The following is a 22,149-nucleotide window of genomic DNA, read 5'->3' as shown; positions in this document are numbered from 1 at the left end:
TCTGCCAATTCTTTCTGCTCAGAAAGTGGCAATGCAGGATTTCTGGCTCTTTTGGTAGAGACCTGTAAACAATCAGAGGACAGTTCCACCAGAAGGAAAATTCTAACAGTGTGTGGAATTGGATATACATAGCAAGACTGCATTATGTTTGTAGAGGTTTCTGGCTAAATCTGAGCTAATCATTACAAATATTTCCAGCTAGGCGTAGAGGTGCTGAATATGGTAGATTAGATGCTTGTCTGTGGCTTAACCGGTGCCAGTGACTTCCAAACAAGAAATCTAGGGATTCTGAGTTCTGTCCTAATAATGCTCAGTGTCTTTCTAAGCACCTTTGTTCGGATATTTGAGGCTGTGTGAGGGTAGTTGGTGGTTTTAGCCTTCGAATAATTACTGTTGACTGGTTGAGCTACATGCAAGTGGGAGTGGAAAGGTTCTAATTCATCATCCTCTTCAGAGTACATGAGGAGAAGTATGTGCATGTGCCTGTGCATACAGCGATGGAAAACTAGCATACAGCTCAACCAGGAGAAACAAGATTGTCATCTGCTATAGAAATGAGCAGTGGTTTGCTGTTCAGATGACCTTAAGTTGAATACCTTAGTTAAAATAGCTACTTAGTACTTGAGTCTAAGGCAGTGCCCAGGACAGTTTGTATTTCTGATTTAGAGTAATGAGAGTATGAGCATTTGACTCTCAAATGAAATTTTGTGCACCTAGCTTGACATCTCTCAGCTGTTTGGGACTGTGGGGGTTGGAGTGATGCTTTTTGTTTAGTTTGTGGGATTTTTCAAATGTTGCTTAACACATCTTTGCACTGCTGCCTTTGGCTCACTCAGGCCTGAAAAATGTCCACAAGTGTGCGTTAATAGCTCTGGGAAACCTGTAATACAACCTCCACAAGAAGAGCAGCAAGAGCAGGAAAAATGCAATCTCCCTCCTGCAGGACAAGATGAGACTGTTTGTACTGCCCGAGTGGGTGAAGGCAGCCTTAATGAAGTCCACCTGGATCAAACATCTAAGCTTCAGGAGGTTCCTGAGGAAAACAAAACGGAAACATTGTCATCCAAGGATGAGCATCCGCAAACGTGAGCTCTCTGGTGTGAATCACACAGCTTGTACACCCCTGTGTGCACACTTCAGATTGTGCATTGCCTGGTGTGTTTTCAGCTCCAACTAAAAAACACTGTGTGTCAGTCATGCACCTCCTAGAAACAAACACCGTGGTTGTGTGATGCATTTCCTTTTGAAATACTGAAATGGAAGCTAACCGAAAGGAAATATTTGATTACAGTGTGCCTGCTGAATTGCATACAAAAGATTTATGAGCAGCAGAGGTTTGATTGGACTCTGCTTTTCCAGAGATGTGTTTCTTGCTTCTTGGTAGTTGTAAAATGTTGCAGTGTTGAGTTTTGTACTTGACTGTCTTTTATGATAAATCCCTGATATGAACACGTGGTTTGCATGGCTCTAAACAAGACTCACTGTAGTGAATGACTCTGACTTGTGTATTACCACTACCTTCTTTCAGTTATTCACACCCCTCTGGAAAAAAAAAAAAAAGAAAGGAAAAAAAAAGCCAACAGCAACAAAGGAGATCCCATGGCTCACTTTTCTGCTTCTAACATTTGTCTCTTCCATGCTTCAGTAATGGAGGAGAAACTTCTTTACAGTGAGGGTGACGGAGCACTGGAAGAGGCTGCCTAGAGAGGTTGTGGAGTCTCCTTCTCTGGAGACTTTCAAACCCCACCTTGGATGCATTCCTGTGCAGACTACCTTAAGTGATTCTGCTTTGGCAGGGGGGTTGGACTCAATGATCTCTTGAGGTCCTTTCCAACCTCTAATGTACTGTGATACTGTGCGTGGTACTGATTCTGAGCACCGCTGTGGAATGTAACTGTTCAGCTTTGTCTCCATTCATCGCATGTGTGGCACTTAATGTGAATGTTAATGTATTGCCTATTTGCAATAACTATTTTCTACACCCATTTTAGGCAGATTTCAACAGACTGTTATCATGGGGACATTAGTTTGGGGACAGGGAGGGCTGGGTGATGTTCTTATGTAGTTTGACCTCCAGGTGATTAGGTAAGTCTTGTTTGCTGACTACATGATCCCTGAACAGTATGATTCTATCTTTGGTCAGATGTACAGGGTGGATGTTCAAGTGACAGTTACCCAGACTGTGTGGTTCCAGTTGCAATTGCTACTGAATGTCTTTTATCAACGCTCTAATTTTATATTTGGTCTTGTAGATTCGGCCCCAGAACTGCTGTGTCTGATGACGCAGAGTAAGTTGTCTTGTGTTCACAAGATTCTGTTTTAAACAACTTACACTGCATGCTTTCCCCTCTTCTTACTAATTCCAAATGCAGTTGATGCCTCATTATTATTTCGCAGCGTTCCAGCAAATAAATTTTTCAGAAAACCACTGAAAAATGGAATGCAATATGGCTTTACATTGCAGCTAAAAACAATTTTTATATACAAGCTCATAAAAACTGAGCATAACACTAATGTCTGGCTGTTGCTTAAAGTATTGTTTCCTCTTTTTTTGGTTTTGTTTTTTTTTTTTTTCTTCTGAATTTCCGTTGCCTCTAATCAGCTACAGGTAAAGAGAATTGGGTTGAGTCTGGGCTTGGTGTTGAGAAAAAAAAATGAAGTGTGACCTATATAGGAATTAAAAAAGAAATCCCTGAGTTAAATAAAATCTGTTGTGATTTTCAGATTAATTACCAGTAAAACACATTTTCAGCTGCTCCTTTACTGTCTTTGAAAAACTTTCGCTTGAATCCCTTCTAGGTTGGGTTTCATTTAGTGATTTACTAAACTTCATTTTTTTTTAAGCTCTTCACCTCAATGCTGTGCTTTTGACAGAAGGAGTAAGGCTGTGACATTTATTGCACTCAAGCATTTTAATTATATGTATGTGTGTGCTTGTAAACTGTAGTTCAGAGTAGTGTGCAATGTGATTCAGGCAGCTCTGTTGAAGTATTAGCTATTCTTACAAAGCACAGGCATTCAGAAGCAAAGAAACAGTTGGGAACTACCCACCTAATAACGTCTTTAGGGAACTCCTCGTGTTCACAGAAATGTACATGACCTTCTCTGTCTCCCAGATTAAATCACAAAATAGAAGCAGCATGGATGGGTATATGCAGAGGCTTACAGATAAACTTCCACCCTTACCTCAAATGCTAAAGACTAGAATCATGGATTGAATATCCTTTACAGGAACTGCAATGCATTTATGCTGAGCAAAGCCTGTGCCCTCTGACCATAGAGTAAATGGGATCATTTACGAGCAGAAGAGATCTGTTAAGTCAAATGAAGATAAATGAGATAAAAAGAGCATCATAACACAGAAGTATTGCATTTAATAATGGGGACTTTCCTGCCATTACAAAAACCTGCCTGATTGACTTTTTCATTTGTTTTCCCACATTGTTGCATGTCTGCATTAAATGCAAACATGAGAGAAGGTACACAGAGATGCTTTCAAAGAGGCGTTGCAGTGGGTTTGGTTATGGAATGTGAGAGTAGCAAAGATGAATGTTTATTTCCACATTGATTCTGATTTTGGTTTAAAAGGCAAAACAATAAATGTTCAAGCCTTGTTGTCATCCTTTCCAGATGTACTACAGTTTACAGAGCAACAGTTTTCCTAAACTGCCTTTTAAGTTCTTATAAACGTAAAATTTTCCTTCTGAAGACAATGTACTTAGGAAGAATTTAATAAAATTTGGCTCTCAAGTGGGAAAAATAAATTGAACTGGCACTTAAAATGCTTCAAAAATGTTTCTGAAGTCTCCTTTGAAAACTTTGTAATTTGAATTCAGTCTTAGACTAGATGCTGTTTATTCCAGCAACAGAAGTGGAAACTCTTTTATTAGACAGAAAACATTCCCTTCTCTGGCTCGGGAATGCTAGATACTGTCATCAACCCTGGTCTGCCTCAAGGTCCAGAAGAGGCAATACTTGGTGTATTGCTGCTGACCAGCCCCATTCTCATCTCCTCAAGAGATGGCAGTATACCAGTCCAGTGTGAGCTTAGGCTTATGCTTTATAGTTTAAGCCTGACAAGAAATTACAGTGAGCAGAGATTTTTGAGTATTCATTTACTAGATTCTGATTCTTTAACCAGCCAGCCTGTCATTTTTTATGTGTTATTGGGGTTTCTTTATTCTTAGTATGCCTGTAAAATGGTAATGCAGCTGAGTAATAAATGCCTTGCATTTGGATTTTAATGTGTTCTCACAAAAAGATTTTTTTTAACCTTATTTCTCACTTCTAAATGAAATAGTCTGAATGCTCAAGTCCTTGAGGACTTTTTTGTCCAACACTTGATCAGACCTGTTTAAAAAAAGAACAAAACTTGCCACCTCTTTAGGTTCCACTATTTAGAAGTGCTCCAATCGAATTCTGATCAAGGCAACCCTTACATTTACCCACAGAGAAGCCCAAAGTAGTGCACCCCTCAGCACTCTAAGGGATGATGCACAGCAATATGCTAACCTCACCGTTCATGCTTAAAGGCAGTAGGATGTGTATCCTGACCTTCATTTCTGAGTAAATACTCACTAACAGGATGAGATCTGTGCATATCCTTCTCCATCCACTATCCAGACCTTTCAGTTTTCCCTTGAGAGTGATTGATTCACATCTTTGCTGAATACAAATGATGGCTAAATATATATATGCACAGCTCTCCATGTCTATTCATTTTGACTCCTGTGGACACAATTGCCTACAGTTTTATCTTCATTGGGTGCTTCTCCTGCTAGTTGGCTGGTTGCCTCACCTAAAGCTCCAGATGATCATTTGAAGACTGCTGTGAAATCACTTTGTGTGGAACTGCATGGCTTTGCTGTTTTGTTTTGGGTTTTTTTTGCTTTTAATGGCACAACTGAGATCATGTTTTACTAATAATAGGTAGTAGTCAGTCCGTTATCTTCATGTGAAGATCTTTTTGTAATATGAATGGATGCATAATATCAAACCATGACCTTTTTTTCCCTTTAACTCTTCAAAGGTCAGGGACAGAAATAGAACATGTAGAAAGCAACTGTTTTGTCCTGAATGTCAACTTTTCCTCGTTAAGTTAGCTGAATTAATAAGGTGGTGCTGATAGCATTGAGTTTCTTCAAGGTAGGGAAAGGAGAGGAGGAAGTACCATGCTGTTTGTGCTATCTGGAATTTTCTGGGGTTTGTATTTCTCCTTGGTTTTGTAGCAAAAGCATTTAGCCAGCCGTGCTGCCCATAATATACTTCTCAAGCCTCTCTTGTTTTACACTGGAATGGAAACTTCTGTCTGCAGTGTTCATTGGAGGGGTCTTGAAAACATGCTGGGAAACAAATCTTTGGAAAGCAAAATGTTCTGAACTCTGCTCTAAAGACAATGACTTTAATAAGAGCTACTGATGGGAGGTATAACGTCAGGAGTGCTTCTGAGTGAGAGGCAAAGTTGCAGTCAGCTGATAAAAACAAGAGAAAGTTGAGGAGTATAATGCCTGAATGTGGGAGCCTTGGGGATGCTAACTGGCCCTTCTAGGGGACTGCTGCTTTGGGGAGCTTACAGGTGTCTGACTCTGCTGTAGCACCCTCATGTGGCTTTAGCTCTAACAAGCTGAAGGATTAGAAGCCTGTAAATAACACTGTTGTTCTTTCCCCGTTGTTTAGGAGTATGAGCATGTTTGACATGAGGTGTGAAGAAGAAGCTGCGACTCAGCCTCACAGCAAAGCTCGCCACGAGAAACTACAGAACGTCCACAACCAGCTGAAAGAGGATGAGACCAGATGGCAAGATGTGAGTGTGCAACACTGTCTGCAGTGATGGCACTGAGGCCATGAGGCTGGGCAAAAGAAGGGCAACCTGCTAAACCTACAGCTGTTTGCTTTCACTAAAACAATCAGGAGCTTTTTTCCCCCTTTATTTCTTTTTCCCAGTGGGTTGTTGGTAAAAGCACAGAAGTTCATCACTTGATGTAAATTTTAGAATACAAAGTCTTCTGGTGCCTCTGCCTGTGCGCTCTGTATTTTGTTTAAAAAAAACCAAACAAGTAATTAAACTATGATTAGGGAAAAAAATATAAGCAGAACAGCTTCTAATTGCTGATTTCTCTAACTTTTATAATTAGCAATTGCCCAAAGTGTCAAAATATAAGACTAGGTCAGACAGTAAATAAATAGGGTGGACTTGGCTTGAATAAATTTGCATAGATACAGAAAATGAAAATATTTTCCATCTTGTGCAAGCAATTAAATTACCCTTCAAGCTAGCTACACCGTGCTTGGGTTAAGTCCTTTCCAAACCCTCTTTCCTCAATGTTTGGTTTTCAAGCTGTCCTGGCATTTGGCATTATCTTCAGCAAATCAGTAGGGCCAGAAGAGCATAATGTGCAGGTGCAAGTTAGTATTGAGACTTTTGGTATCAATCCTGTTCATTCTTGAAGACTGATTTTTAAATGAGGAATTTGAGGCCATGTTTGTTTAATTTAAAACAAACAAACAAAAGCAAAACCAAAACAACAACAAAAAATCCAACAAAACCCCTGCTTCTCTTCAAGCAGCTAGTACAGTAATTTCCTCTTAAAGGGACAGCTACTATAAAACATCTCAGGTTGGGTTTTGGTAGAAAATTCAAGGAAACATCCAGAGAAGAACAGTAAGAAATAACTTTTTGTAGTAGAACATGGAAGGATTTAAGCTGAGAGGTCTGTATGTGTGGGAAACCATAATTTCCCAGCAGAGATAAGAATGAGGCCAAAGGCATTGGAGGGGTTTGAGAACTCTTTGCTGTTGAATGGGCAATGCTCTGAGCTAAAGTGTGTTAAGTTTTTCAGGCTCTCAGCACCTCCTACACTGAACTGAAAGTTTTGAAGAGGTACTAAAAATGCCTTTACTGGAATGTCCTTGGCATTTGGAGGGCTTTATGGAAACGACACCACATTTGTGGTCTGATACTTTTTATATGCCCATGCTGTAAATTTGCCAACAATTAACAGTTTCATGGGCTGTTGTTTTTTGTTTTTTTTAGTTACTGTTATTCTAGAGTATCAGACCTGGAAAAGATAAACAAGTCTGGTTTTTAATTACAAAAAGAGGAGGAGGGCTTATGTTATGAAATTTGCTAATGAAAAACTAATTTCCAAACAATAGGCAATAGTGGGAGTAGCTGAATAAAGAAATGCTTTGGTACTTCAATGGGAATAATTAGTAACTGAGGAAAATGAAAGGCCTATGCTTCAAGAAGGGGATTATAGGCTGATATATGTAGGTCATGTGAAGAAATACTTTAATGAGCATTCCCTTGAGTGTAATGTCAATAATTTGTGGTCTTAAGCCAAATTAAAAGTGACAAGGTTTGTTCCTGGTTTTAATAAAAGAAGTTATGTGCTCAGTACCTTCTGCTGTTTACCAATAAAAATGCAATTAAAATATTTGAGGAACCATGTAATTAACGAAATAGCCTTTGAATTGAGTATGTGTACAGAACCTCTGGTTTTTATTAAAACCAGAATTTGTTAGAATGCATGAAATACAATCTCTGTACCAATCTCCTGACGTTGTTAATGACAAATGTGCTCCTGCAGTTCCCTAGGAAGTTATTTTTCTTTGCAGAAGTTCTGCAGAGGTAATTTTTTATGTAAGATTTTGTTCCTTTACTAGTTGGCTGCAAAGGAACTTTACAGCTTAGAAAACTTCTTTACTGTAGTACTTCTACAGTGAAAAAGATCTTGGCTCTGTACCTTCCAGGACTTGTGAATTCATAACCCAAGCAGGATGCCAGATACCTGTAACAGGTATCTCCTGTGACTCTCTGGTTTTGTGTCAGGCTGGTTTTTCCAGAAGGGTAAAGATCCAGAACTAGTGAATCTTCTGGACAATTTTGGCCAGGCAGATTCCAATAAGAGTAGGATCACTACTTCAAGAGGGACATATCTGCACAGCTGAATATAAACCATAGGCTTCTTACTCTGCCATGTCTCACACTAACCACGTGTGAGCCACTTTAGTCCCTAACCTGTATTGCTCCGATCCGAGTCCAGAATATTTGAGGATGCCCATGAGGAAGAATTTAAGTTTGGATGCTGCACTGGATTTTTCTGTTTAAAAAAAAAAAAGAAAGACAAGAAAGAAAAAAAAAAAAAAGAGAGAGAGAAAAAAGGAGAAAAGCATGGATCATGGGCAAAGTATTGGGACTATCAGCTCTCCAGAGCAGACCATCTGTGCAGTCATAGTTTGTAGTGAAACATTGTCCCTTCCTTCAATGAACTCCTGCCTCCTACACATCTGGTTATTAAAATTCATCACCAAACTGCTTCATCCTCCTGGGGAATTGAGCTTTGTCCCTAATACTGGCCCAGGTGACAATGAGTGCCCTGACTCATTTAGGCTGAATTTCCTGGTGTTAGTACCTAGTGTGTTTCTGCACCATTTTACAATCCCAGAAAGTACGTACAGCAGTGGAGCTATGAAATCCTTATGGGATCATGCTGCTAGAAAAAAAAAATCAGGTAACATCTTCATTTTCTGGCATAATCTCTTTTTCTCTTCAAAAAAAAACATTGCTTCCTGCAGGTGATGGGAGCCTGGTTCACAGCCTGGAACAAGCATTGCAAGTGGCTGGCTGGGTTAATTGGTTTCTGTGGCTGTTTTTTAGCTCTCTGCAATTCTTCATTCAGGTGCCTGCCTTCTCTTGCAGGACCTGGCTCGCTGGAAGAGTCGTCGAAGGAGCGCTTCACAGGACTTAATAAAAAAAGAAGCAGAGAGAAAGAAAATGGAAAGGTTGTTAGCTGGAGATGGCACAAACGAGCGCAGAAAAAGCATCAAAACCTACCGAGAAATCGTGGAAGAGAAGTAAGTTGTTCTGCTGCATGCTCCAGAGGTGATATGCAGCTGTGGGCAGCCATGCTTGCAGGCCTGGGGGAGGGATCCACTCTGGGAACAGGCTACAAGAGTTGGGACTGTTCAGCCTGGAGAATAGAAGGCTCCGAGCAGACCTTGTAGCAGCCTTCCACTACCTGAAAGAGGCCTACAAGAAAGATGTGGAGGGACTTTTTACAAGGTCTTGTTGTGATAGCATAAGGAGAATTGGGATTGAAGCTTGAGGAGGGCAGATTTAGACTGGATGCTGAAAAGAAATTCTTTACAGTGAGGGTGGTGAGACACTGGCACAGGCTGCCCAGGGAGGTCATGGATGACCTCTTCCTGGAGGTGTTCCAGGCCAGGTTGGATGAGACCTTGAGCAACCTGGGCTAGTGGAAGGTGTCCCTGCCCCTGGCAGGGAGATTTGAACTAGATGATCATTAGTTGTACCCTATGAGAGGACAAAGGGCAGTAGATATAAACTACAGCACAGGAGGTTCCCCCTCAACATGAGGAGGAACTTCTTCACTGGGAGGGTCACAGAGCACTGGAACAGGCTCCCCAGCAGGACTGTGGAGTCTGCTCCTTTGGAGACTTTCAGGACCCATCTGGATATGTTCCTGTGTGACCTGTGCTAGATTCTAAGGTCCTGCTCTGGCAAGGACTTGATGATCTCTGTAGGTCCCTTCCAACCCCTAACATCCTGTGGTTCTGTGATCATTAAGGTCCCTTCCAACCCAAACCATTCTATGAATCTTGTTGACACAAAAGAAACAGGAATGATTGTCAGTGTTAATTTTAACACGGTGGTCTCTCCTGTGTTGTCTCCTTTGCAGAGAGAGAAGAGAGCGGGAGCTGCATGAGGCATACAAGAACGCAAAGTCCCAGGAGGAGGCTGAGAGCATCCTCCAGCAGTACATCGAAAGATTCACTATCAGCGAAGCTGTCCTCGAGCGTTTGCAGATGCCAAAAATTCTGGAAAGAAGCCATTCAGTGGAGCCAAATTCCCCACTGAAAGACCCAAATCCTCTGAGATATCTGAGGCAACAGTCGCTGCCTGCTCCAAAATTCACTGCCACCATCGAAGCCACCATCATTCCCACCGCTGAACTAGAGCCCAGCAGTTCCACGGGCCGCACCTCTCCCAGCAAAAGCGTCCCCAAGGCTGTGCCTATGCTGACACCCAAGCCTTACACACAACCCAAAAACACACAGGAAGTTCTAAAGAACTTTAAGGTAGGACATGTTGCACTCCCCACAGTCAATCCGGGAGGCAAAGACACTCTGACTAACAATCACCTGGATGCATAGATGCCAGGGGAGGTTTAGGCTGGATGTTAGGAAGAAATTCTTCACAAAAAGAGAGATTGGCCATTGGGATGGGCTGCCCACGGAGGTGGTGGAGTCACTGTCCCTGGAAGTGTTTAAAATAAGACTGGATGAGGCACTTAATGCCATGGTTTAGTTGATTAGATGGTGTTGGGTGATAGGTTGGACTTCATGATCTCAAAGGTCTTTTCCAGCCTGGTTAATTCTGTGATTCTGATTCTGTAAGCAAAGAGCAGTTGCAGCATTCTGATGGTATAAAACTCAGCTTTGTGCTCTGTGCTGCCCAGTCTAGTGGTCTCTTCTTGGTTCTTAGAAAGCTGAATTGTTCAGACTGGAATATTTGTGCTGGTTATTTTTCCTCAGGCCAGACTTGTTTGAGGAAAGACAGGGAAAGGGAGGCATATAAAAAAGTAACATATTTTCTGACAGAAAAGAAAAAAGTTAGGAAATGATATGTTTTCATGCTTTTAAACAAAGGAAAGGGTCAGGAAACTTGGAACAAGACCTGAACTGGCTTTCGTGTCAGGGCTCTGTTTTTGTGTCATACCCAAACAAGTCTGTCCCATTCAGCCAAGTCACAAGACTTCGAAACGTTGCAGTGTGCATGTATTAAGTGTGGAAGGCCTCTATACCTTCAAAGTCAAGAGGCAGCTTGGTCAAAGATACTCTGTTTCCTAAACATGCTTCTCACCAGGAATGAGTGGGAAAAACTGCTTTGTGCATAAAGAGGTGAGATAGGCTGTCCATGCAGGTTTAGGGAAATGGATTTGTACTGGGACAATGGTGCAACTGGATTGTTGGTAAGAGAGGCAGACTGCACTGGGTTGGAAAAACTGCTCAAAGAATATGGGAATCAAAGAGAGCTTGAATGAAAGCAGAGCTGCCTGGAATAAGGAGCTAGCTATGAGTTTTGTGGGGGAAGACACTGAAGTATGAAACTTGAAGAACATATCTTTGAACTGAGTGGATGTAGAGAATGGAAGTAAGATACTGAATCAGTGATAGAGAAAGCAAAGAACTGGAATGTTAGAGAAAACAGGTCAGACTAAGTCATCTGCTTCTCTCCATGCCTATACCAAAACTGGAGCTTGCCCAATGCTGATTGTAGCCTTGTTGTAAGCAATGAAAAGACTATGGGCATGGGTGCCCCCAGTCTATAGAGTTCGGGCCCCCTTCTCTCAGCTCTTGCTATCTGCTACTTTACTGGCTGATGTCCCAGTAGTATTGCTACCACATATATTCAGGTTAGTAACTTTTTAAAAATAAGTCAGTTCTGTACAGATAGTGGAAAAAAAAAACATGTTGTGATGTCTGTGATTTCTCAAAGACTGTCCTAGCTCTTGTGAAAACACCACCACCACTGTGTTTCCTACTTGAAATGTGGATCTAGTAATTCCTATTTCTACTATGCCTCAATTGGAGTTCCCCTAAAGTTTACATTTTATGTATCAGTGAATCATGGATTTGTTTTCTTTCTTATCCAAGCCACCGTTTTCCTCAGAAGACCAAGATACATGTGTCTATCACCTTCATGATAATGCACATACAGCTACATCTGTGTGGAGAAAGTAGCCCATGGACTCTTTACCCCCACCAACCATCACTTAGAGTCTTTCTACATCTTGTTTGCTTCCTGTGAAAAGAGTCTCAGGAGAAATCATTCCCTAGCACATGTAGCTGTAGCATTATTTCCTCTTGAAACACCAGACTGTCAATGCTTCTCAGCTCTGGTGACAACATGTTGACTTGCTCCAGACCAGAAGGAAAGGAGTGTGTTTGTTTAACTCTGCAGCCAGGGCATCTGTCCTGATCATTCAAACATTTGGGTTTCCTCCTTAATGTAAACAGAGAAATGTCTTAGTCTAAACAGAGACACTGAAGTGGATGGCGAGGCCTGCCAGTGTTTTCCTGGCTTTTTTATTTCTGAGATCTTTCATGACCTGTCTCTCTAGTAGATAATCCAGCACACAGTCCCAGAAGACCTGGGGCTCAGTGTCTGCTCACACTTGTGCTTGGAAATAAACCTTAAGAGTGGTACTGTGTTTGAGTAGATGGCAGTGAGGACAGGGAAGGAACCTTTTCATCTGAAAAGCAGTCAGAAGGGGTGAAGCCACCTGGGGAGCCAAATTGTTTCTCCTCTGTCTGGAGGCTGATTGTGTGAGGTGCTAACTGCCTTCACCTCCCCACGCATCTGTCAGAGCTGAGTATGCTCAGTGCCTCTGAGATGGCCTCTTAGCTACTCTGAGGACAGACCACTGGGTGCATGTATACAAGTTGAGGAGTTTGCTCTCGTCTTACCACTGATAGTATGTACTAAGTTGGACTGCTACTGTTGAAGTAGCCAACCTGTTTACTCAAGGAGTACTGAAGATAAGTAAACAGTGAAATAAGAAGAACTTTTTCTTCTTAAACTGTGTTTCAGTTCAATAAAGCAGCTTTGACACTTGTGGCATCAGTTTTCAATAGCAGTGAAATAAGGGGAAAGTTCCCATGGATTGGCTTACCCCAAGCTTGGTTTTAGGTGTGGGTTTTGTTTATGCAATATCTGTGGAGAAAATTTAAATTGCTAATTGCCATATATAGCCCAGAAGGCTTCTCAAAGAAATCACTGATCTATTCCCCACTATTCCCCCAAAGCCCAAGGATTAGCAGAGAAGAGTCTGTCCATATTTACTACTTCACCTTTGAGTTGTCTCCTCTGATGACCATTTTGCAAGGAGGGATCTCTATGCACAGAGTAGCAAAGCCCTCCTCCAAGTTCTGCTTAAAACTCACCCCTGCTAACAAGCCTATACACATCTGTGCTGTAGCTAGGCAGGAGCACTGGGGTGTTGGTCCCCTCCTGGTCTCTCTCCTGCTGGACTGAGTGAATGGCTTGTGGCTTCCTTGTAGCAAGACCTTTCATGTCTACCATGAGATCCACAAACAGCCCTCCAAACTGAAGGAAGTCTTTACATGCCACCTCCATTCAGAACATAACTGCAAAGTATTAAAGTCCTGAGAGGCTGCTGCAGAGGAAGAAGCTGGAGCTTATTTTTTTCCTTGCTTCATGGTTCCTTAGTGAAAATTTATGCCCACCAAGAAGCTAGCCTGAGCCCGAGAACAAGGGCCCCAGTTCTGGGCCCCTCAATTCAAGAGAGATGTTGAGATACTGGAATGTGTCCAGAGAAGGGCAATGAACCTGGTGAGGGGTCTGGAACACAGCCCTGTGAGTGGAGGCTGAGGGAGCTGGGGGTGTTTAGCCTGGAGAAGAGGAGGCTCAGGGCAGACCTTATTGGTGTCTACAACTACCTGAAGGGAGGTTGTAGAGAGGTGGGGGTTGGTCTCTTCTCTCAGGCAACCAGCACCAGAATGAGGGGACACAGTCTCAAGCTGTGCCAGGGGAGGTATAGGCTGGATAGTAGGAGGAAGTTCTTCACAGAGAGAGAAATTTGCCGTTGGAATGGGCTGTCCAGGGAGGTGGTGGAGTTGCTGTCCCTGGAGATGTTCAAGAGAATGGGGTACTTAGTGCCATGGTCTAGTTGATTGGATAAGGCTGGGTGATAGGTTGGACTGGATGAGCTTGGAGGTCTCTTCCAACCTGGTTGATTCTATGATTCTATGAAAGTAATTAAACTGTTTTCTGCACTCTCCTTTTCATGGAGACTGCCTAAAATAATTTTCTGGGAAAGCAGCTTTTTTTCTTTTGTTGCCTCATGGAGAAGGTGGAATGCCCAGTTTTACTCATCGGTTCCTTGCTTCCCAGTTATGTACAGTAAGGAAACAAGTGGATGAATTCTGCTGCTCCTGACCCCTCGAAGTTCACATGCCAGTGCTTCCAAAAGCACAGTCTGCTCATACTGTGATGAGGTCATCAGGATAATTAGAAGATTTCACCTCAACATGAGGAGAAACTTCTTTCCAGTGAGGGTGACAGAGCACTGGGACAGGCTGCCCAGGGCATTGTGGAGTCTCCTTCTCTGGAGACTTTCAAACCCCACCTGGATGCATTCCTGTGCAGGCTACCCTAAGTGATCCTACTTTGGCAGGGGGGTTGGACCTGATGATCTCTTGAGGTCCCTTCCAACCTCTAATATACTGTGATGCTGTGATAATTAGTCCTGGAGTTCATCAGTGTAATTAGGCTTGGAGAACTTGCCTTTTCACAGTATCAAAGTATATCAGAGGTTGAAAGGGACCTCAAGAGATCATTGGGTCCAGCCCCAGAGAAGGATTACTTAGAGTAGTTTGCATGCAGGGTAGTCATGCATTGCATGAGGCAATGCAAAACCCAACAGTTTTGGTCTAAACTGAACATAAATCTTTGTTGTTCTTTTAAAATTCATTGATGTGTGATGGATATATCTCTATTACTGGGAGAACAAATGTGAGAAACCAGGAAATGAAGAGAAAAAAAGAAATATTACTTTCTGTCTGTATTTTGTTTATCACCCTCCTGAAATAAGGATTTTCTCCTCTCTTGGCCTGTTGAATGAAGTGTGTGCTTGGCTCTGCATTTCCCTGGTGGCACAGGCTGTGTTAACAATTGTAATACCGTGTTCCTAATTGCCACAACTCCTTTGAATGCTAGTTGCCTCCTCAGCCTGTTTATTTAACTGTGTTCCACAGGTAGATGGAAAAGTCAGCATGAATGGAGAGAATGTCAACGGCGTGGACGAGAAGGACAAAGAGAGTACCCCAGTAATATTTACTCCTTCGCCGAGCAGATCGCTGAAATTTGACGGAGTAGCCAGAGGGGACAGGCCCCCAGTAGAGTTGAAGAAGGACCCCACAAGTGTTGAGCTCAGTTTACAGAGGCCTGCCACTCAGAGTGTGCACAAAGAGCCAACAGTAAGACCACCACGACCAAACCAGCCTTACTTTCTCTGCCAGTTTTCTGTCTCGTAACGTATTTAATGGCTAACTGATGAAACCCGAGCACTTACGTGTTTGCTTTATCTCACGAGGGTGTGCCCAGACCAGGAGAGGAAAAAGAAAACAAAACACAACAACAAAAAAACCCAACCAAAATCCTTTGTAAATTAAAAGCTTCTTTCTTTGGGATATGGGTAGAGAAATGGGAGAGGAAGATTCAACAACTTTTTGCAGCCAGCATCTCTTTTTTTTTTTTTTTTTCAGATGTCATGCAGCTGATAAGCAGCCTATAAATGTGCTGGGCCAGAGAGAAATCGACTCTGTGTCCCAGCTATTGTGCAGATTTATTCAGTGCTTCTCCTGATGTTAGCTGATTAGATCAGCAACATAATTGGACTGTGTTGAGCCATTATAATTAGTCTCAGTTTTCAGTTTTCAAAGAGGAGGATGTGGATGTGCTGGCAGATTTGAGCATTCAGCTTTCATTCCCCCCCCCCCCCCCCCCCCCCCCGCCTCAGAAATATTAGAAAAGAGGATAAGCTATTGAAATGCTCAGAGGGGCCAATGTGCTTCTTAACTGCTTTATCAAAGAAACAAATTAATTTTACCTCTTCATCTTTCTCTCCCCCTCTTCCCCAGAGAAAAAGGCAGGAATAAAATTAGAGCATATCGCAGCAGGGATCTAGATGCTACAAAACTGTAATAAAAGTAAATGGTAAAAATAAAACAATAAATAAGGACCAGCCTGTAAATAAAGCATGTAAAAGGGTTGCAAACAAGTGGCAGGAAAGGGAGTTCTCACTGTTCTTTTCTGGGGAACAACAAAGAGAATTGGAGATGGGGTGAGAGTTGAAGTATGAGAATTTTTTGCTTTCATCTCAGATTTCATCCAAGCATTGGCCAGGTGGATAACATGGAGCAGACAGGGATTTGTCCCAGGGAGTGATGGTTGATTCATGCCAAAAGGCTTGTGTCTTGTCTCACTCCCCTGCTTCATGCCACTCTCTGGCCATAGACAAGCAAGCCATGGAGCTTACAGCAAGTCATGGGAGCTGTGGTGTTCCATCATTTTAGAAGGAACTGGTATAGAATCAGAAGTGAGTGATTTGCAGGCAAGAAGGAAGGGATGGCAGAGCAGAGGCTGCTCATGTCAGAAGGAATGGATGGCAGAGCAGAGGCTGCTCGTGTCAGAAGGAATTGACTGTAAGGGAAAGGGGTTGCTTCTGCAATGGGAGAGTTGATAATGGGAGTGGTTAGAAGATAAAGAGCCTCAGCTTGCTGTAGATCAGAAGCAAAACAGCAATCAGAAAAGAATCCAAATGAGAGGGTTACTGTCCCCTTGTTAGGATTTCCAGACCACTGTAGCTGTAGGAGGAATAAAGGAAGGAAGAAGGAAGTTCTGTAACAGAAACCACTGTTAAGGCTTGGGTACATTTGTACCTGTTTGATGCCCTCTCATCTTTCCCTTTCTGCAGCTTTGAGCATCATGTACCTAGCTGAACACAGATTTTCTGCTTCTGGTGTCAGCCCTTGTGGTGATAATGGCAAAGGAGGCAGAAAACTTTGAATTCCCATATTCCTTATGACTGACACTTGCAGAATGCCTCCTGGTTTGTGAGCTTGGGTGCACTTAATGTTGTAAACAAATGTGTACCCAAATGGTGCTATTGATCCTTTCTGTGCTCTAACTGAGGATTTTATATCACTAGCTTCATGGTTTTGTCAATGATATGACAAGGTAGTGCAAATCATTGTAATTACCCCATGTGCTTCAGCTTCAAGCAAAGGTGTGTGTGTCAAGCATGTCAAGGGCAGAGCAAGGAGAGGAGACTGCTTTGAGGAGGATCTCACATGGGGAAACAAGTGCAGTGCACTGAGCATGATGGCAGGGGAAAGAGAAGGAGATTTGCCTGAGGCTGGGAGGGAATTGCCAGACTAGGATATGATTACAGGTTCTGTTCCTTCTAGATGTTTGTTACTCTTTACCCAGCTGCTTTGTTTTAATTTTCTGGGTCCCAATGCCTGAGGCTAAGCCATGGGCAGTAATTTAGCCATTGAGCATAGAGGAGTGGTTCATGGATGGGAAAGGCTTAGATGTCAGGTTACAGAGATGGGGCATGGTGCTGATGCTTGGCTTCCTCACTGTTTGTGTTGGGGCACAGAGCAGCACTGCTGTAGGCAGCTCCTCAATAGGGATATCATTAGTCTGGGGCCTTATCTTCAGGAAATGGCCAGCCATGCTGGACTCACTTCACTCAGCCTTTCCCTGTACCTGTTTTACTTTGGTTTCTAGACAACTAAGCCATGTCAGCCTGCATCTGCAGATTCTGAAATACTAAACTCCTCTCTGAAGGTGTAACCCCTCCTAGGAAGGTTGGGAATCCAAATAAAGAGCCTCCTGGACTTGTGCTACTCTTCATAAAATGTGGCCTCTTACTGGGCAAGGATGATGAATAACTCTGTCACTGAGAGCCCTCCAGAGGGGAAGAAGGGGTTTACTTTTTGCCCCAGCAGCATGGGCCTTCCAAGGAAGCCTTTTGAAGCTGCTGCTGTTACCACCTCCCACAAGGAGAAACCAGGGCTCTAGTGTTTGTCTGATGCTTAACTCTACTGAATTTTCAGGAGAGGAGGAGAAGACTGCAGAAACAGGGATAGAAAAGCAGCTGAGATGAAGAGCTGTCTGGAGTAGAAGAAAACATTTCTTTTGCCTTGAGAAATCCTTGATAAATTGAACATATTTTCAAAGCCTTTTCTAAACTTGTTTCCAGTGCCTTGATTTGCATACTTTCCTTTATTAGTATAATTTTTGTTAGCTATGTCCATCCCAGGCTTTGAATAAGATTCACAGGGGTTAGCTTCTCTGCCTGTTAGCTGCTGTTTCATAGGATGGCTTTCCTTTCTAGCTGCTCTGAGACTTATTTTGGGTTTGTATTTTACTCATTTTCTGCTGTGAGTCTCTTTTTTTGGAGTATCTATATTACCTTTTCATATATATATATATATATATATATATATATATATGAAATATATATATATTATTCCTTTTCATATTATATATATAATTATTCATATTCATATACATATATATATATATTAAAAAAAACCTGTGGCCCTCCTGTCTTCCCCTTCTGATTCTCTTCCTGTTCTTTGCATTCTGCTTCCTCCTCCTCCTCCTCCATCCCTCTTAGAGCTGCTCTCCTGCTGTTTCAGTTCAGTTGTCAAATGGACCAGTCCTGTCTTCTCTCTGCCTGGCAGGCTTTCCTTTGAAGCTCTGTATCCCTGCTCTAAATCTGTCCTGCTGGCCTCGGGCGTTGTCTGCAGTACAGAAAGATGCTGTGCAGCTGCACTTCAACAGCCCTTTTGGCCTGGAGTTTGGAAAATCATTTAGTCAAGTTGCACCACTTAAACCATCAATATGATTGAGGGTTTGGGGGAGCTAGAGAAGCACAGGGGAGCGTTTTGTGTGTGTGAGACCACGGTGTCACTTGTCTTTCTGACAGAGAAGTCTGTCTATGTGAGAATGAAATCATGATTGGCAGTCAGAGACTGATTGGGCAACATGTATCTGCTGCCTACATCTGCTGTCAAATGAGATGCAAAAAGCTGCAGCAGGTGGGAAGGGTGGTAAAGAACAGTATTTTCAAGATGCTATACTTGTGTCTGTAGTGTATAGGTAGAGTACTTAGATTTGTTTCATTATTTTTAGGTGAGGGGGAGGGGTTTACAAGGGACTTAACCTTTACTCAAGAAGTAGCTTATCAAGTTTTGCCTATGATTTAAGGCTAGGAAGGATAAATTTGTCCTATAAGCAAGATGAAAATATCCCTCTGGTGCTGGTGGAGCAATGTGCTGCTAAGAGAGGCAGTAGGTAAAGCACACTTTTTTTCCACTGCAGCTGGAAAAACAGGAGCAAAGGCCCAAAGACTGAGTGGTCAGACAGTGGAAATGCCAGCAATAACCTGAGAATCATCTCCATCTCCTCACCCTGCTAACTGTCAGCCACTGGGTCCTGTTTTCTTTCCATGCTACAGAAGAGTTATGCTGAGAAGTTACATCCTGTAGCTCTTTGAATCAGAAGTTGGCAACGTAAATGTTTTGTTTTAAAACAAAATGTGTGTAGGTTTTAATGTAGGGGGGATTAATTTGTCAGTGAGTAACATCACTTTATTTTAACCAATCTTTGTATGAGCCTTTGGAAATTATTGGCTTGTTATAGCTCTAATTATAACTTTGCTCTGATCAACAACAACAACAAAAAAATGTAGACAGCAACTTTAAAAAGATCAGGACAGGGTGGTGATGGTGGGAAGAGATTTTGGCTTTCTTCTAATTTTTCACTAGCTAGCTTAAACTTGTCCGTTTCTACTCACTGCATGCTTGGCACAAAATAAAGTTTTATATATATATGCATATCCAAGTAACACTCTCCTTCATCTTCAAAAATCCACTGGTTGAACTGAGATTAAAGTCTAAGCTTTCTTGTGGTTGAGGGTTGCTGGCCAAGCTACAGGAGAGCAGAGCTGAAATCCTGATTTGTACATATCTGGTAGGACAAGTCTTTGTTCTTTGATTTGTTACAAGAAACACTTGTAGAGTAAGTAGGTCTGTTCCATATTGCCAGCTTTGCCTTGAACCAACACATGGGAGGATGCATGGAGAGCTGGACTACCCGAAGGGGAAAAGGTTTAGGATGCGAAGAGCAGCAAAGCTTCAAAGCAGCTAGAGGTGAGCTTTGCTCAGGATGTGCTCGCAATCAAGCATCCATGTCTCCTGGCCTCCAGATAGCCATGCAGATTTCAGCATCTGAGGGACAGGAGCTGATTTCACATCCCAACTGAGCAGTAATAACTCTAGGAAAAAGCCTAGCAGGAATACTTAACGCTATTTCTTGCAATACTTTGAAGGCTTCTATGTCAATTACCAATCCACCCCCATCTTTGGTTGTAGCTGGCCTGAGCATAGCATTGTAGAGGTGCCAGATGAGGCAGATGACTTAACGTGTCAGGGCAGTGTCTGGCTGTGGCACTCCACTGGCATAGCATGCAAGGCACTTAGCTGTGGCAGCCCAAGGTCATGCCAGTGTTACCACTCACAACAACAGCAAATGCCAGCTTTGATGAGGAAATCCTTGTATGAAGAGTTTAAAGTCAAATGAGACCGTGTACAATTCCACCCACACAAGGCAATCCCCACATGTAGCCATTGGGACTGTGACCAATTTCATTCCTGAGGGATTTTTTTTTTTTTTTTACAGCATTTAAACTGTAGTTCTAACCTGCTTCTTCCCAAATATCTCTGCCTTCTCACTGGTTTTGTCATGTTTCCATAGAAAATGCAGTCATGATATTTCATATGATTTAATGTACAAGTAGTGTTAACTGACCATTTACAAGAAGGGTTAATAAAGTTCTGCTGTAACTTCCTTTGGAGTTTGAATTCTTGTAGTAGTTGCGCTTTCGGTGCTTTAGGTGTTCCTAGTTCTTGGACTTTTAGGGGGTTGTAAGGATGTAAGGTTCTGCCCACCAGCAGTGGGGCAGTGTGGCTATTTCTGGCTTGTATGGTCTTCATGAAAGAAATACTTGGACTGATATCCTCATTTATGGGATAAAAACTCTATCTGCCACAAGCTGAACTAATTTATTTCCATGCCTAATAAGTGATAACACTAGAGTCAGCTGTGCTTGTGTCTTTGTTAAACAGATAACCTTGGTTAGCAGAACTGAGGTGCTGGGTTGTGCTCTGTTGCTGCTGTGCTCGTAGCTGCAAATGCAGTCCCAATATTTAACTTTCCATCGTGCACTAAAGCTTTTAAATCCTAAATGGGGAAGTTCACTTTAATTCCTGGGTAGCTAAGGACATGGACCTGATGGAGAGGGTCCAGAGGAGGGCCACGAAAATGATCAGAGGATTGGAGCACCTACAAGGACAGGCTGAAGGAGCTGGGGGTGTTCAGCCTGGAGAAGAGGAGGCTCCAGGAAGACCTAACAGCAGCCTGCCAGTACCTGAAGGCTGCAGAGAGTCTGTTTACAAAGGCCTTCAGGGACAGGACAAGGGACAATGGCTTCAAGCTAGAGAAGAGGAGATTTAGATTGGATGTAAGGAACAAGTTCTTTCCTATGAGGGTAGTGGAACACTGGAACAAGTTGTCCAGGGAGGTAGTTGTGGCTCCATCTCTGGAGATATTCAAGGTGAAGCTCAACAGGGCTCTGGGCAGCCTGATCTAGTTGGGGATGTCCCTGCTGACTGCGGGGAGGTAGGACTGGAAAACCTTTGGAAGTCCCTTCTGGCCTGGACCATTCTATGATTCTATGATGCTAATATGTAGGGGTAATAAAAACACCAACCATATAGACAGTATTCTTCAGTTTTCAAGAGTTAATGAGATAATCTTCACACCAGCCTGGACCTGCGGGCAGAGAAAACCACAGCACCTATGCAGCAAGGATATTCCTACTTCCCTTGAAGGCTTCATTGCCTACGGTGGTGTTGTGTGAAATTCCCTCATAAGCACCTGCAGCTCAGCCAGCATGTGGAGTGGCTCTGTGGTCCTGCAGAGTGACACCTTTGCACAAGAGGTCCTTCATTCCAAAGCATGGGAGTTCCTCTGAAATGCCTCAGAAATGTCCCTCACTGAGCTGTTTGGTTTTTCAGTGTCTGCATCAAAATATGATCCTCTTGGGTCCAGTGCAATGCTTGCACAGCTTTTTCATCTCCAGTGCTAACATCACCATTTGGTTACAAGACATTTACTACATAGGAAAGATGAGAGGCTGTGGCAGAAAAGACATTTTATCAGCTGTGTCAGTACAAGAATTTTCCTACCTGTGTCATATACCTGTGGATATTGGGTTTAGAAATAGGATTAGATATACTGGGAATGAGAGAGCTCCCCAGTGAAGCTGACTTAATTTATTTTTTATAAATTACTTACTAATCAGGTTTTTATTTTTAGCTCTATCTCACAAACATTTAATTGCTCAGCAGAGGGAGGAGGAAGAGTCAAGTCTCGTGAGCAGGAACAGAACTGCAAAATTCAGTTTCCCTGCAGCAAGTAGTGGCTCTTTTTTCTTTTTTTTTTCTTTTTAACTCTCTTTTGAAAGA

At 42.5% G+C, this 22,149-nt stretch overlaps 1 protein-coding gene across 1 annotated transcript in view; it reads left to right on the top strand.

Moving 5' to 3' along the window:
* LIMCH1 (LIM and calponin homology domains 1) overlaps positions 1–22,149 on the top strand; it is a 203,474-nt gene that overhangs the window by 149,810 nt on the left and 31,515 nt on the right. The window contains exons 15-20 of the mRNA XM_054382811.1: positions 837–1,085; positions 2,253–2,288; positions 5,677–5,803; positions 8,702–8,856; positions 9,702–10,101; positions 14,803–15,024. Of these exons, the coding sequence (XP_054238786.1) occupies positions 837–1,085; positions 2,253–2,288; positions 5,677–5,803; positions 8,702–8,856; positions 9,702–10,101; positions 14,803–15,024 (1,189 nt within the window). The remainder of the gene's footprint in view (positions 1–836; positions 1,086–2,252; positions 2,289–5,676; positions 5,804–8,701; positions 8,857–9,701; positions 10,102–14,802; positions 15,025–22,149) is intronic.

The sequence above is a fragment of the Indicator indicator genome, chromosome 8, assembly GCF_027791375.1.
Source record: "Indicator indicator isolate 239-I01 chromosome 8, UM_Iind_1.1, whole genome shotgun sequence".
Classification (NCBI taxonomy): Eukaryota; Metazoa; Chordata; class Aves; order Piciformes; family Indicatoridae; genus Indicator; species Indicator indicator.
This window is presented reverse-complemented; position numbering and strand designations above follow the sequence as displayed.